At 39.6% G+C, this 15,739-nt stretch overlaps 1 protein-coding gene across 2 annotated transcripts in view; it reads left to right on the top strand.

Moving 5' to 3' along the window:
* Nucleotides 1–15,739, top strand: part of LOC134571530 (caspase-8-like) — a 99,722-nt gene that overhangs the window by 53,215 nt on the left and 30,768 nt on the right. For both annotated transcript variants that reach the window (XM_063429858.1, XM_063429859.1), the window contains exon 2: nucleotides 5,492–5,821. In XM_063429858.1, coding sequence (XP_063285928.1) covers nucleotides 5,517–5,821 — 305 coding nt within the window. In that variant the 5' untranslated portion in view covers nucleotides 5,492–5,516. The remainder of the gene's footprint in view (nucleotides 1–5,491; nucleotides 5,822–15,739) is intronic.

The raw sequence follows: 15,739 nt of genomic DNA, 5'->3' as shown, positions 1-15,739 counted from the left end.
CCCCAAGGCTAACAATCTACCATCAGCAGGCATTGGTTAAGCACTCGCTGGCAGAGACATACAGGCCCCTTAATGCAAAGCTTTAATGCAAGGCTATGTTGTTGTTGCCTTTTTCATTTTTTTTTTTCTCTCTGTGTTTTACTTCCATCCCTTAACAGTCAGGATATATGCCTCTGCAGTATCTCTCTAAGGCAATGCAGATGTACAACCAGTGGAAACTGTGCTTTAATTATATTTCCTTTCCATATTAGTTTTACGGTTTTCACTGGTTTTATTACTTTGATCCAGCCTTAGTCTTCGCCAACATGTTTCCCTGTCACTTATGATAATTCAGTATGTTACCTACTGTTCATAACTAGCAAATGCCATGCCCAGGAATTATTTATGTATAAAATAAGCTATTTCTACATTCTATAAAAGTAAATACCCAGTGGTTACTAAATAGCTAATCATTAACTTAATCTATGATATTAACCTGTTATTGTTTCAAGTTGTAATGTTTGACCTAACCCTGTATCACACCTTCTCAGATAAGACGATCTGACAAACTACTTGATAAGCGACAATTATATATAAAATGTGCAGAACCCTCTAATGCCTGACTATTGTAACATGATGTTTCATTACATGTCTTCCTTGCTGTTGTGGCATGATAAGCATGACTTGTTGAACCCTTGCACAAATAAAATAAAGAATTTAAAAAAAAAAAAAAAAAAAAAAAATCTCGAATATCTTCATTCCAATAAAACACTGTCTGCTCGACAAGTAAGATGGAATCTCTTTTTCTCCCGGTTCAACTTCCAAATAGTCTTTAGACCTGGGTCTAGAAACAAAAAGGCTGATGCCCTTTCCAGGATCCATAAAGACACCAAAATTGAACCTCCTCCGTCTACAGTCATTGGAATCTTATCTTCTCTTATTGACGACATTAAAGGTCTCAGTGAAGATGCTCTTGAACTTCCTAAATCAATTAAATTATCCAAGAAAAACGGTCTCTACTATTTTAAAGACCGGATTTACGTACCTCCCTCTTTCAGAATTAAAGTACTCGAATTTATTCATGATTCTCCTCTGGCAGGTCATCCAGGTATAAAAAAGACCCTTGAATTGTCTAAAAGATACTATTGGTGGCCTCGTCAAGACCAAACTATTGAATCTTATGTCAAATCTTGTTCTGTATGCCAAAGATCCAATCATATGTCCTCTTTATTCAAGAAATTACATGAAAATCTAGAATTGGCCTCCTCCAATCAAAAGAAGTTTTTTGATACAAAAAGACAACCTTCACCCTCTTATAAAATCGGTGATCTTGTCTGGCTTTCCTCAAAAAACATCTCTACAAACCGTCCATCAAAGAAGTTAAGTTCCCTTTTTCTTGGTCCTTTTCCAATACTATCGGTTATCAACCGTAATGTTGTTAAATTGAAACTTCCACCTACTTTAAAGCTACATCCTGTTTTTCATGTGTCCTTACTAAAGCCTCATCATCCTGACCCTTTCCAAAGAAATGTCACTACTTCTCCTGATCCCATATTGGTCCAGGGTGAAGAAGAATACGAAATTCAAAGTATACTGGATTCAAGGATCCATTGTGGCTCTTTACAATACCTCATCAGATGGAAAGGATATGGAATTGATGAAGATACTTGGGAAAACTCCTCTGTCGTTCATGCTGACAAATTGATTTCCAATTTCCACAAGCGATACCCTTCTAAACCAAGTCAATAGCACCCAGAGGTTGCTCATTAAGGAGGGGGTACTGTCATGCCTTAACTATGGTATCCTCTTACTTCCTGGTTCCACGGAGCTTAGCCACACCCCTTTATGACACGGTCTCCCTATTTAATCCGACCGCACCAGCTGATCGACGCTGGATTATTGAACTACGTTCCGTACTCACGAACCGGCTACAACATCGTTGTGAAAGCCCTCTGTTACCGGACCGGACTAGAAGACTTCAAGTTCCCTTCACCTCTCCTCTTCCACGACTAAAGCTGAACTCTCTCCTTCCAGGATAGCCGCCTCTGAGGAGATCTCGGGAACCAGTGTTCTATGTGCCGGAAGCTAAGTAAAACCTCTGTGATAAGCGTTGCATTTCAAAGCTGTTATTTCCTGTCTTCAAAGTCCTTCGATAAAACAAAACCGTTACAGCTAACTTCAACTCATACTTCATCTCAGTTAGCTGCATCTGTATCGCTTCAGTTAAAGTCTATGAAACAGCTATTGTAACTTCTTATCACCTAATTCATTAATACTACTAAGAGACTCTTTCTGATTCAGTGTCTGCTAATTACTACCGTTTACTACTTAAAGCTACAGTACCTGTAATTGTGGACTTCAGTTATCGTTTACTACTTAAAGCTACAGTGCCTGTAATTGTGGACTTCAGTTATCGTTTATTACTTAAAGCTACAGTGCCTGTAATTGTGGACTTCAGTTATCGTTTATTAATTAAAGCTACAGTACCTGTAATTGGACTTAAAGTCAATACCTTTTACTTTTGATAATAAATATTCAAACTATAAGAAATCTGCAGTTGTGTTCCTTCATAACAAATGTTTAGACGTGACACCGAATCATTAACCATGGTGAGTCGATTATTGTGATTTAAAGGAGGTTGAGGGAGTATTCATAAAGCAAAGTCCTTTAACCAGTCCGAGATCTCCACCATTATTTGTAAATAGAGGGTCTTCTGTTTTCTGTCTTCTATTTCAGTAGAGGGGAGGTTGGGGCCCGTGAACACTATACTTAGGATGAGGAATAGTGTTAAGCTTGCAATTTGCAGTACAACACATTAACAGTGCGTGGTGACACTTATGGCACACACTTTTATTCAGGTGCATCGCGTCCATGGGTATCTTTCAAAACTACAACATTAAATGCATCTTAAAGTCCCATTATGATTATTACCATTAGAAGGATTACTTTTGCTGAACCTAATCCTAATCCTTAATCCAAATTCTAATGCTAATACTAAACCTAATCTTAAACCTTAATTTAATCTTAACCCTAATCCAAGGGATTCCTTCTGTTAATGGCAGTACTGATATTAGTTAAAGGAATTATAAGATAAAATAGGCAAAAACGGTATGTTGCAGCCATCTAATGGCAGTTTTAAGTATATTAGGTATATTTAAATCATGTCAAACAGAAAATGAATTGCCCTTAAACTGTTATCGGTGCTGGTTAACTGGCAAAGCCCAACACTGATCACAATGGCATTGGGGCATGGAGAGTGATCCTCTCAGGGTCTGTTCAGTCTGGAGGTCTCTATTAAAAATGACCTGACACCTTGCATTCACACCTCCCGGTGGGTTCCCCCGTACAGTCAGGAGATGGTATATACCTGGGGAGAATATTATACCGCTCCATAATGCAGGTTCATATGAGCATTTTTCTGAAGCGTTCATCCCCCCTTCCAACTACTCTATCAATTCAAAAAACTCAATCTGGTTTCCTTACTCAGATTGCATTGAAACACAAATAGCCTATCCCACCTTCATGGTGACCACCCAATATCGACTTACAGTGCACAGCGTATGACTTACAGTTAACATGCAATTCCTATACACTAAATGTAATAGAATCTTGTGGCCAGCATATCCTTGGAATGCATCGGCAGACCTTAGATACCACGGGCAGGCATTTTCTTTACCTTGTATTGTCTTCTTACTGTGCTGACCATGATCAACTGTACCACCTTTGTTACATTCAGCTATACCATGCTATCATTGCGCACAACTGTAATATCTTGTTTGATGCAGGCCTATCCCGTTTATTTATGCGGAAAATTCTTACTTAAATAAATATATATATATTTTTTTTAAATGACCTCACAGAGGGGAGTCCCAGTTATCAATTGAGAATTTAATCCTGCTCGCACCATATTGCTTTCTATGGGGATCTATATCCCCCATTAGCCGATTTTTGCCATCCCAATCCAAACAGTTTGTAGCCTCCTTAGTGCTTCCTTACTCTATGCATGTGAAAGATGTTCACATTGGTGGGGATCTCCTCCTGAAAATGGATCTTAGCATACCTCAATCCATCTGACTGCTGACTTGATTACGTTACCATCAGCTTATACTTTTCTCTCAAACCTACCAGACGTTCGTCTCGTTCGCTGACCTCTTTTGAGTCCCTCTTTTGAGGTGATGACCCCTTCCCATGCCGTATCGCTATTGTACACATCTTTTACCTTACCCTCTGAAGAGTCACCTCTCGTATTACACAAAATATTGGGAGAGAGACTTGGATCACTCATTCCCACCTAATTAGTGGTGTGAGCTTTTCCTACTTCTACACAAATCTTCTAGCAGCACTAGACACCAAGATTCTGGATAAAAGGATGTTCTCCCATTGATACAAAACGCCAGGCAGGCTAGCCACATTTTCGCCAGACCACGGCACATAAAACATGTTAACATTCTAGCAGCTTTATAACTTTTTTGCTTTGTGAATTTAAAGTCTGAACTTTCTTATGAGTCTGAGCCTCAATCATGGATCAAACTCCCACAAAGTACCCAACTTATGTATGTGGTGATGAGGGTAAGTCCCCACTTTTATTGCCTATACACACTGCACATGCCAGTTACTCACACTCCCTTCTCATTATATTTTCATTTACAGTATAATTCCGTCTCCTACCCTCTACTTACTGAGTTTGGAGTTGATATAGAAGGGACATGTAATTGCAGTGTGTACATGTGTAATAGTTAGTTTCCTAATTTACCATGGGGCAACTGTATCCCTCTCCTGCCTTCAGTCTCCAACATTTTAAGTGATCTTTATTGGATTATTCTGGTCTTTCTATTTATAATTATAATGTCCCCTGTTTATAATGGATATACCCCCTAGTTCCCTGCTTTTTGGATATTTTCTGGTTATTTGTTAGTAAATTACATTTAAGCAAGGAGTAAGGTGTCTGTTGCAATATTCTGACGGATTATTCACACGAATGTTAGTGTTTGGGGTTATGTATTTATAATTGTTTGGGCCCTGACTGGACGGTGGCGAACTAACTGATATATTGAAGAAGAACTATTTTTAAATAGTTTTTTTTCTATCGATCTCTGCATTTGCTAGCAAGTCTGATAGCACAATGTATAGATGAAGTGTTATGCTTTCTCAGAAGTGCATAAGTAGTAGGCACCGTGACACTGTTAAATGGCAGAGAACTGAGCAGTGAGGCTACAAGGGCGGGATCTATACACCAAAACCACCTTATTAAGCTAAAGTTGTTTTGGTGTCCCTTTAAATTTGAAATACACTCTGCATTCTGTAAAATTCTCACTTCTGTATATAACCTTGTAGGAGTCTCTGGGAATAAATGATAATGACGTTATTTTTGCCAATAAAAAGTGGAAGGAACCCACAGACTTTTTTCACCACACTACCGAGAACTGTTTGGTTATGGTACATAGAATGTCACTTTAAACAAGTTGCAAGTGTGGCATTTTCAGCAAACTAAATCCTATATTACTTTTCACAGTGGTTCAACACTAACACAAGTTGAAATGGAGGAAGATATGCATAAACTCCTGCATGATATTTCTAACCAACTAGGTTCTGAAGAGTTGGCTCACATGATTTTTCTTTGTGGACCCGATATAACATTCAATGAAAAAGAGACAATTAAGAATAAGCTACAACTCTTCAAATGTTTGGAACAAAAAGAACTAATACGTGAGTCAGACTTGTCCTATTTAAAAGAGCTTTTTTACCATATTACAAGAATGGACATTCTCAAAGTTCTAAAAACTACAAAAAATGATATGGACACATATTTACACAACAATTCTCCTCGAATATCTCCATACAGGTGAGTCAGTCGTATAATTTTAATTTAAAGAAACACTCCAAACACAATAACCACGACAGCCCATTGTAATCTGTTTTTAGCCAGAAGTGCACTGGCACCTTCCCATGGTAAGAAGTCAAGCCATTTTTCTTACAGTTTGAAACCTTAACTTTTCCTGCCAGTCAACCACAGCTGTGCCCCTGCTTTGTATCAGCTTGTTTACCATGGGAAAGAACCAGTAAACTCCTGGTATCATAACCCCTACTGCAGGTTGTGGTTATAGTGCTCGAAATCTTCCTTTAAGCATGAAGTTACGGGTGCATAGTACAAACAGCTCTGAAACTTGATGGTCATAATAAAAGCACTGCCACTGATAAGAAGCCACTTTCTATTTGCTAAAAAATTATAATAACCATAGATGCTTAAGAAATAGTTTTTACTTATCTTCTCCTTAACATTTGTCATGTGATTGTCACTGAATTATGTTTCATTAACAATGAAACAAATATGTTTAAAAATAATTTAATAATAGCAATAATCTAATGTAATACTAAATGTAATACCAAATGTCTGGTTTGGGTTCATCATTCATTTAGAGAATGTGATTTTAAATCCGTCAATTAACATACTTGCCAATTGTCAGAACTATGTCAAACATTTTAAATATTGCATGGAAATGTTTTGTAAAAGACAACTGTCAATTTTTTTCTAGTTATTGTTTTAAATTAATTTGTGCTTTAATATTGTCTTTACTAATTTGCCACCGCAAAAACGACGTACTACTTGAAATTCATAATGCTACAGAGGGTACACAAGAGTAAGCAATTGATCATCTCGGCTAGCAGTGGTTCCCTCCCCTAAAGGTTGTTGGCAAGCTGCTGACCGCCTATGTTGCGCCCCATGGCATATGCTCGCTGAGATGATCCTAGGTCCCATCCGAACTAGCGTACACACCCGTGCATACCATAATCTCACAACTTTTCATAATCCGTTTTCCCCATGTTTGGCAACCATGTTAGATTGTAAGCTTATGATAACAGCTAGGACTAGGCATGTATGTTCAACTTGATATTCAACGTTTGTTTCCTCAACTACTCCTCTTGTTAAAAAGAAAAATGTGCGGACTATCACGATTATTCCTGCATATCTCTTGCAATTTTCTCGTATGTTACATGTCATTACTACAACGTGTACTATTCACCGCACTGAAAATTTTAAAATAAAGAATGTAAAAAAAAAATAAAAAATAGAATCTTGGGGCTTGTTTCCAATACTGTCACAACTTTTTAGCAACCAGCTACTACTTGTTAAAGTCCCTGTCACTACTTTTAGTTAGTAGCAGCTGTTTACCGACTACAAAATTTAAACTATGGCAGAGAGTTACTGGCTCCCGCTATTAAAAGTCGATCGTTAAGGGCTACCACAATTTTCTTTAGAGCTGCTAACTGCAACTTACCAAACTGGTTTCCAATTCCGCCAATACCACCCAAAACTTAACACCAGTCTCTTTCTTGGTGCAAAGAAATAACAGTCACACTTATTTCAATCGTACCAACATTTTCAGCAGCACTGTGCAACTGGAAATAAGACAAACATTTAATTCTTACAAAACATGTATGACATATGGGAACAGTAGTTGAAGAGCTCCTGTCCAAACGAGCTCATAATCTAAAGAAACAATGGCTATCTTCCTATACATTCTATAGGAAAACTACATGTTAGAAGTAAGGAATTCAATTGAAACCCCAAATCACATATGAAAACATATTATACCATGTTAAAAAGCAATAAAAATAAAGAAAATGCAAGGGACATTTTATAAAATATTAAATTATTCTTTGTGCAAATAAAGTGCATGTATATTTCAAATGAACAATTCTCGTTCTCATGTGGAAATTCATTGGTAGGGCTATACTACATTCATGACAAGTGTATGATGTTTTGAGGGTAGGGCATAGTAAGTGTGACACTAAAAACCTGGGTTGTCCAGTCCATCTGGTCGAGTGCAGACCACCTTCCAATTCCCAATTATTAAGCGAATCAGAGCATTGTCAGCTGTACTACTTGTTTATTGTTATAATTATTGTTTAATTATTCATTATTAATATTTGATTTATCAAGGTTTAGTAGAGCATTATCTGTGACAATATGCTTCTCTTATTGCTATCACTAATGAAATGTTATGTTATACATTGGTGAAGAATGTATACATATGTGTGTGCGTGTGTGTGTGTGTGTGTGTGTGTGTGTATATATATATATCTGTGTAAGTATGTATGCATGTGGTAGTGTATGTGTATATGTACATACATTACAGAATGCAAATAACAACACTGCATGCAAGTACACCCTTGCAATCAAACATAAACATTACAAACAAGCATACCCTGTAATAAAACGTCAAAATTATATACAAACACCCCTTCATTCAAACACCAACACTACACACAAAAATACACGATCTTTTAAAGATTAACACTACACACAAACCGACCACTGCATTTAAACAAAAACATTACATGGAAGTACCTCACTACATTTTTAGTGGCAACAAATCATTCAAATATACTCCTACATGCACACACATACTCCATACAAAAACATGATTATATTAAAACGCACTTTTCATAAATACAACTATGCAAGGATGGGCAAATAGTAAATCCCCAGCTGGAATAGCATTGTGGGAACTGTATGACAGATGGGGATCTACCTTTTGGCCACCCTAGCAATGTGGAGGGGTTCTATCAGACAGCCACAAGAGGCTCTTTCAGGATTCTAAGTCCATTAAACGACGCTGGAAGTCCTCATGCTCTGCATGAGGACATCCAGAGTTAGTGAAAACCCAATAGGAAAACATTGAGACATTGCTTTCTTATGTGGAGGGCCTAATGCGCTCACAGCGCTCTTTGCAAATGCGCATTAGCTTCCCCTGTCGGATGACATCGAAGGAGACGGAGTGCGAATCCAGTGCCAAGGGAGATCAGTACTGGAATCAGGTAAGTGAATAAAGGGTTATTTAACCCTTTATGTTCCAGAGGTGGTGGGTGTAAGGTACTGAGGGCATTATACAGTGGGCAAATACAGATTTGTATTCCTAATACTTTAGAATACCTTTAAACATAGAAACCACTAAGCTGTGCTGGAGCAGTTAGGATGCTTTGAGTGTCCCTTTAATGTTAACTTGATCTTATCAACACAATGGGTGTACCTATGATTTATGTTAGCCCAAACACAATCTTTTTTACCTATTGTGACGAAAGTAGCCTCGTCACTGGTTCTTGGAGGGGCCTGTTTGCCAGCCTCCTACCCTGCGACTATGGAAACACCAATTGTGCCTCTTGAACTTATAACAGGCTCTGTTTGTGCAATTGGGACTATATGGGTCGTTTACCGAACAGCCGCACAAACTGGAGACCACCCTGGAGCTTGTTAAGCTACTAGGACTACTATAGGCACTATAGGCTACTATAAGGACTACTATAGGCACCCAGACCACTTCAGCTCAATGAAGTGGTCTGGGTGCCAGGTCCCTCTAGTGTTAACCCTGCAGCTGAAAACATAGCAGTTTCAGAGAAACTGCTATGTTTCAATGAGGGTTAATCCAGTATCTAGTGGGTTTCTCACTGACAGCCGCTAGAGGCGCTTCCGCGATTCTCACGGTGAAAATCACAGTGACAAGACGCTGGACGTCCATAGGAAAGCATTGAGTAATGCTTTCATATAGGCTGTTTGAATGCGCGCACAGCTCTTGCCACGCATGGGCTTTCGGATCTGACGTCGGCAGGGGGTGGAGAGTTCCCCAGCACAGAGGGAGCCCGCGCTGGAAAAAGGTAAGTGACTGAAGGGATTTTAGCCCATTCAGCCCAGCGGGAGGGGGGCCCTGAGGGTGGGGGGACACCTAATGAGCCTATAGTGCCAGGAAAACAAGTTTGTTTTCCTGGCATTATACTGCTCCTTTAATTTATACATCGTTGTAATTTGCACCTCTGTGGTCTAAGTGTTCGTCTGGGTGGCCGCAATTCCTATGACTGACCACAAGGTGGCAGCCATCTTGTTCGCATGGACCAAAACCGTGAATAGACTTCAAGGGGACTTAGCCACTAATGCCCTAGAACTATTTTCGGGATGAAAATCTCGTGGTTCCCAGTCGGTCCTCCAGCGGCACTTAGCCACGATTCTATGGAACTATTTTCGGCTATGGGACCATGCCTGCATTCGGTAAAAACTATGACTTCCAGGGCCGGACTTGGAATACAAAGCAGCCCTGGAAAAAATCAATGCGAGCCCCATAAGTAACTACGCCATGTATTGTCACATGTAATACGTATGGCTATGTGTTGCCACCCGAGATGATTGAGTAATATATATATAAACACTATATATATATATATATATATATATATATTGGAAGGTGTAGCCTGAAGTGGGAGGGGTTACCCGGCTATTTAAACTCAGGCCCCCTACACCACAGGGCTGATGCTGCCTGGTTCATTTCTACTTCCGGTTCAAAGGTCATCAACACAGACTGCCTAAAACTCCAAACAAGCTGGTCTGGGCCTACTGTGGCTCCCACGCCGATCGGACCAAGTTTTTCCCTGCTCCAACAACTCCCATCCTGCTGTTCCAACCACATGCGGTCAGAGACTCCCACGCCGATTGGTCCAAGTTCTCCCTGCTCCAACAACTTCCATCACGCTGTTCCAGCCATATGCGGTCAGAGACTCCCACGATGATCGAACCAAGTTATCCCTGCTCCAACAACTCCCATCATGCTGTTCCAGCCACATGCGGTCAAAGACTCCCATGCCGATTGGACCAAGTTCTCCCTGCTCCAACAACTCCCATGACGCTGTTCCAGCCACACAAAGTCAGAGACGACTCACCTCCTCTCCAGAACTGGCCGTTCGTTCCCGCCGGCGCTATGAGACCCCTTACCGGCTACAGGGCCTTTTCCTGGACCAAACCTCCGTGTCCACAAAGTCTGGGTACTTTCCAGCCGCATAGCTGACCTCTCACCTCACCACAAGCTTCCGGGTCAAGTCGTTTGTTTCCTGTACCAGTCAAATCCACGAACTGTGAGTCAGCCTGTACGGGCCAAATCCATGAACACACAATTGTTCAAACGTTTACGTTCTTACATACCGTCCATTCTGGATTTTTTCCCGTTCAGGACTTAAGTCAGTTCACCTACTCCTGCCTGCTCTTTGTTCCATTGCTATTCGCTGGTTTCTTTTCGTCAAATTTCTACCAAACTAGTCTCCAGTCTATCTCAGTTACATGCTTCCATCTAGCAGCCACCACAATCATAGTACCAATTCGTTAGTTTTACACTGTTCCCTGATACATGAAATGTCCAAGTTCTTTTTTGAAAGTATTTAGCCTGCTACTAGTTATCCTTACATGCCCCCTGTAGTTCGGTTATGTTTGCTATATTTCTTGTTATTATTTACGATTGTGCACGGATATGGTCAGTTTCCCATTACTAATTCAGCTCTGGTAAGCGTTTAATATTCACTACGTATATTGCATTACCATCATATATCGCAAATGTCTTATTTTATCACTCATGGACTTGGTACTGTTCTGAGGCAGTCATCACGATCTCATTTGTTACCATGTGTTATGGCCAATCTGCATACTTGCTCCCATGATAGGTATATTACTTATTTGGCGGACGACCACCTATTCGCTAAACCTTTTTTGTAACACGCCACACTCCTATGTTCAGTATATGTATAGTCATGTTCCCTGGGACAAACCCTAGTGTACCAGGCTTTACCATACCATCATATGTTCCCCCTGACTCTACGTCAAAATAATCACGTATTATGCAAAAGGTTATTTACTCATCGCTGCTATATTCTACTCAAGCAAGTTCATCATCCTGACCGACCCTTTGCTATTCAGGCATAGTATCACCAAGGAAAATGGAAAGAGAAAAAATCAGCGCTAGATTGCCACACAATAAAATAATAGTAAGGCTGCAATCCTTAAAGGGGAGTCCCCTATAATCCCCTAATGATAAGAAATGATGCAAAATAGAACAAAAAAAGGTTGCGCCTAAAATATACAGTAAAACATATAAGAGTGTATATAATAAATAATATAAAATAATACAATTTAATATAGAATATTAAATGAAATATAAATGGATAATTGGCAATAGTCCAGAGCACTTATCATAAGTCCATAATGGTAGATGCCGTGTATAAGAACAGGGATCCTGAGGCGTAAAATGGGGTGTGTCTTCACAAATGGGTACTTGCAATCCAGTGAGGTAATATGTGAAGAAAAAAAAACAAGAGGAACTCCAATGGCACAGTATATAGATGAATAAAATGTTAAATAAAATAAAATAAAAGTAGTCTTACTCACACTTTTCAGAGCTAGAACCTAGCTCTGATATAACGCACGTGAAGTGGAATAATCCCCACTCAAGGATATGCGGCGTAATATTGATTGGCGAGTATCTGGCTCAGATTCAACGTCCAAGTTGGTATTATTCGACCCAGGGAGATAAAATAAAGTATATAGTGCTCTCTGTATAGTAATTAAAAGGTATAAAAAGAGAATAAATATACTACTCACAGTATATAGAGCAGGCTTGTACTGCTCAATGTAGGCGCTTGGGTGGTATCATCCCCACCTAAGGATTCTTTAGGCTTCTCGTCAGGTAGATAGTATATGTATAGTCCAGGGAAAAAGAAATCAAAATGGCTATAAAATGTTTTATGCCAAAGTATTTTCTTTATTGTAAAATAATCAAATTAATATCTAAACGCGTTTCGCCGCAAGGGCTTCTTCAAGTAGATAATAGTAAAAGAGGGACACACCTGACATACAATGGTTTATATAAGATACAGTAATGTTTGTAATTTTGAAAATCCCGCCAAAATGACGTCATCAGTAGCATAATATAAAGATACAAATCAAATAACTGAATAAAACATAAATTATTGTACATATAAAACATATAATATAGGTACATTCATTTAAACACAAAAACGAAGGTTTAAAAGACTTAAAATATTTTAAGTCTTTTAAACCTTCGTTTTTGTGTTTAAATGAATGTACCTATATTATATGTTTTATATGTACAATAATTTATGTTTTATTCAGTTATTTGATTTGTATCTTTATATTATGCTACTGATGACGTCATTTTGGCGGGATTTTCAAAATTACAAACATTACTGTATCTTATATAAACCATTGTATGTCAGGTGTGTCCCTCTTTTACTATTATCTACTTGAAGAAGCCCTTGCGGCGAAACGCGTTTAGATATTAATTTGATTATTTTACAATAAAGAAAATACTTTGGCATAAAACATTTTATAGCCATTTTGATTTCTTTTTCCCTGGACTATACATATACTATCTACCTGACGAGAAGCCTAAAGAATCCTTAGGTGGGGATGATACCACCCAAGCGCCTACATTGAGCAGTACAAGCCTGCTCTATATACTGTGAGTAGTATATTTATTCTCTTTTTATACCTTTTAATTACTATACAGAGAGCACTATATACTTTATTTTATCTCCCTGGGTCGAATAATACCAACTTGGACGTTGAATCTGAGCCAGATACTCGCCAATCAATATTACGCCGCATATCCTTGAGTGGGGATTATTCCACTTCACGTGCGTTATATCAGAGCTAGGTTCTAGCTCTGAAAAGTGTGAGTAAGACTACTTTTATTTTATTTTATTTAACATTTTATTCATCTATATACTGTGCCATTGGAGTTCCTCTTGTTTTTTTTCTTCACATATTACCTCACTGGATTGCAAGTACCCATTTGTGAAGACACACCCCATTTTACGCCTCAGGATCCCTGTTCTTATACACGGCATCTACCATTATGGACTTATGATAAGTGCTCTGGACTATTGCCAATTATCCATTTATATTTCATTTAATATTCTATATTAAATTGTATTATTTTATATTATTTATTATATACACTCTTATATGTTTTACTGTATATTTTAGGCGCAACCTTTTTTTGTTCTATTTTGCATCATAGTATCACCAAACCTACAGCAAATCTACTCCTAACTGTTCTATGTTACATCAGCCAACGCTGGCACGCAATTCCTCCGCCAGGCCGTACACAGGCCCACGCCCGGGGATCCTTAATTCCCCACACATACACCCCCCTTCCCATGCTGGCACGACCATAACTAAATATATTAAGTCCTACCGGGATAGCTCAAAACAGCCCTCATAGCTTGGTATTCCATATCCCCCTATATGTATTTAGCTACAGAAGTCACAGGACCAATTAGCAGTCACTCATGACTCTGCCTATCCCCCATTATTGTCGCAGTATTGGTTAAACACTCCCTATGGTCTCTGGTAGTGGCATAGGATCCTCACCCTACTCACTTATAGGGATATTTGATTTATGTCCTATGAATCTTGTACCCACCATCGTAGGGTCAGGATTCTAACAACTGTGTCCTCAGGTTACCTATTCATATACCAGCCTCAAGAACAACCACCCCGATTATGTGTATTTCGTTCACATTAAGTCAAGCCCAATTCAAGTTCCAACTTGCCTCCCACCATCATTTCCCTTTAGGTTCTCCAATATCTCATTCCTCGGGCAAGGAAACCACATTCTACCCCAAGCAAGGTATGTTTACCCACCTCGCTACTACCCATCACCCATCCCATTCTCGGATCCGGTATGTCAACTGGTGGCCTGGTTCCCAGCTATGCCAGTAACTAGCCTCATCATTATCAAACCCGTGAGGCCAACACCCATCTTCATCCGCATTTGGAGGTATACGCCCCTCGGCCCAACACATTGCTAACGCCTCACATCAACCTCTCCAGGTTACGAGTTATGGCCTCATCCAGCATGGCCTCTTATATTGACTCTTTTTATAGTCTCCGAGAGGCCAACGTTCTTGCCACACCTTTCAGTGGCCCCTGCTCACTAGGCCAAATCACATGAAGTCAAACAGTTGATATCCACTCTACTTGCCTCCATACATAACATCAACGATGGACTACAGAGACTGGAATCTCCACAGGCACTGACGCACATCCCAGCCACAGGACTCCCAAATCCCTCTCATGGTTATGTTATTCTTTTAAATCCCGCCCCTAGCACATCGGTTTACATTATTACTCCCTCGTACTTTGTGTCCCTGACCATACACAAAGACATCTGGAAAGGTTAATTTAGTCTCCTCACTGATTGCCTCCCACGAGTACAAGTCTTACTACTACGATGATCTGTACATCGTTCTATACACCAGAATCCCAGACTCAATCAGAAACTCGCTATGCCAGAATTCATCCTAGCCTTCGTGACATAAGTGCCTCTACTTCTCCTCACCATAGAGAAGGTTTGCATCGACAACCTGGAGTTTTACCTCTAAGCACATCCTTTCCGTCACTCAGTCGACTTCTACATCAAGGTTTCCACACACCAGTTCCACACAGGTCTGGTCACACTCCTGCCTGGTATTCACGAGTGTCAGAACCTTCAGTCCGCATTAATAGACCCCGCAACACAATCACGTTGCTTAAGAATGTATTCAACCATATTAATTACCCACCCCTAGCCTCAACTCATTGATTTCCTCTAAGGAATTCTCCCAGCACTATGCCAAAGGGGTTCACTGGAGCTTGGGTGGGCAAGACAGACATTTCCTATGCCTCCAAGCTTCTACCTATTCAGCCATCCCGAGGGCATGTTCATGGCATTTTATGGAGGGATTGTCATGAATTTCCCACACGTGTAACTTTTAGAGCAAAGAGTAACCCCAAGCTGTTTCTTATTTGCTAACACACTATGTTGACTAACACTCAATATTAGCGAATGTCCTGCAGTCACCTGTCACCAACTTCCTTGCGATAGAACACCCTCAATCCGCTCTGGTTAGTATTCACAAGATGATGGCACTTTTCCTCACTATG

Source organism: Pelobates fuscus, chromosome 8 (genome assembly GCF_036172605.1).
Source record: "Pelobates fuscus isolate aPelFus1 chromosome 8, aPelFus1.pri, whole genome shotgun sequence".
In the NCBI taxonomy this organism is placed as follows: Eukaryota; Metazoa; Chordata; class Amphibia; order Anura; family Pelobatidae; genus Pelobates; species Pelobates fuscus.
The sequence above is the reverse complement of the archived record's forward strand: the minus strand, read 5'-3'. Positions and strand labels throughout refer to the sequence as shown.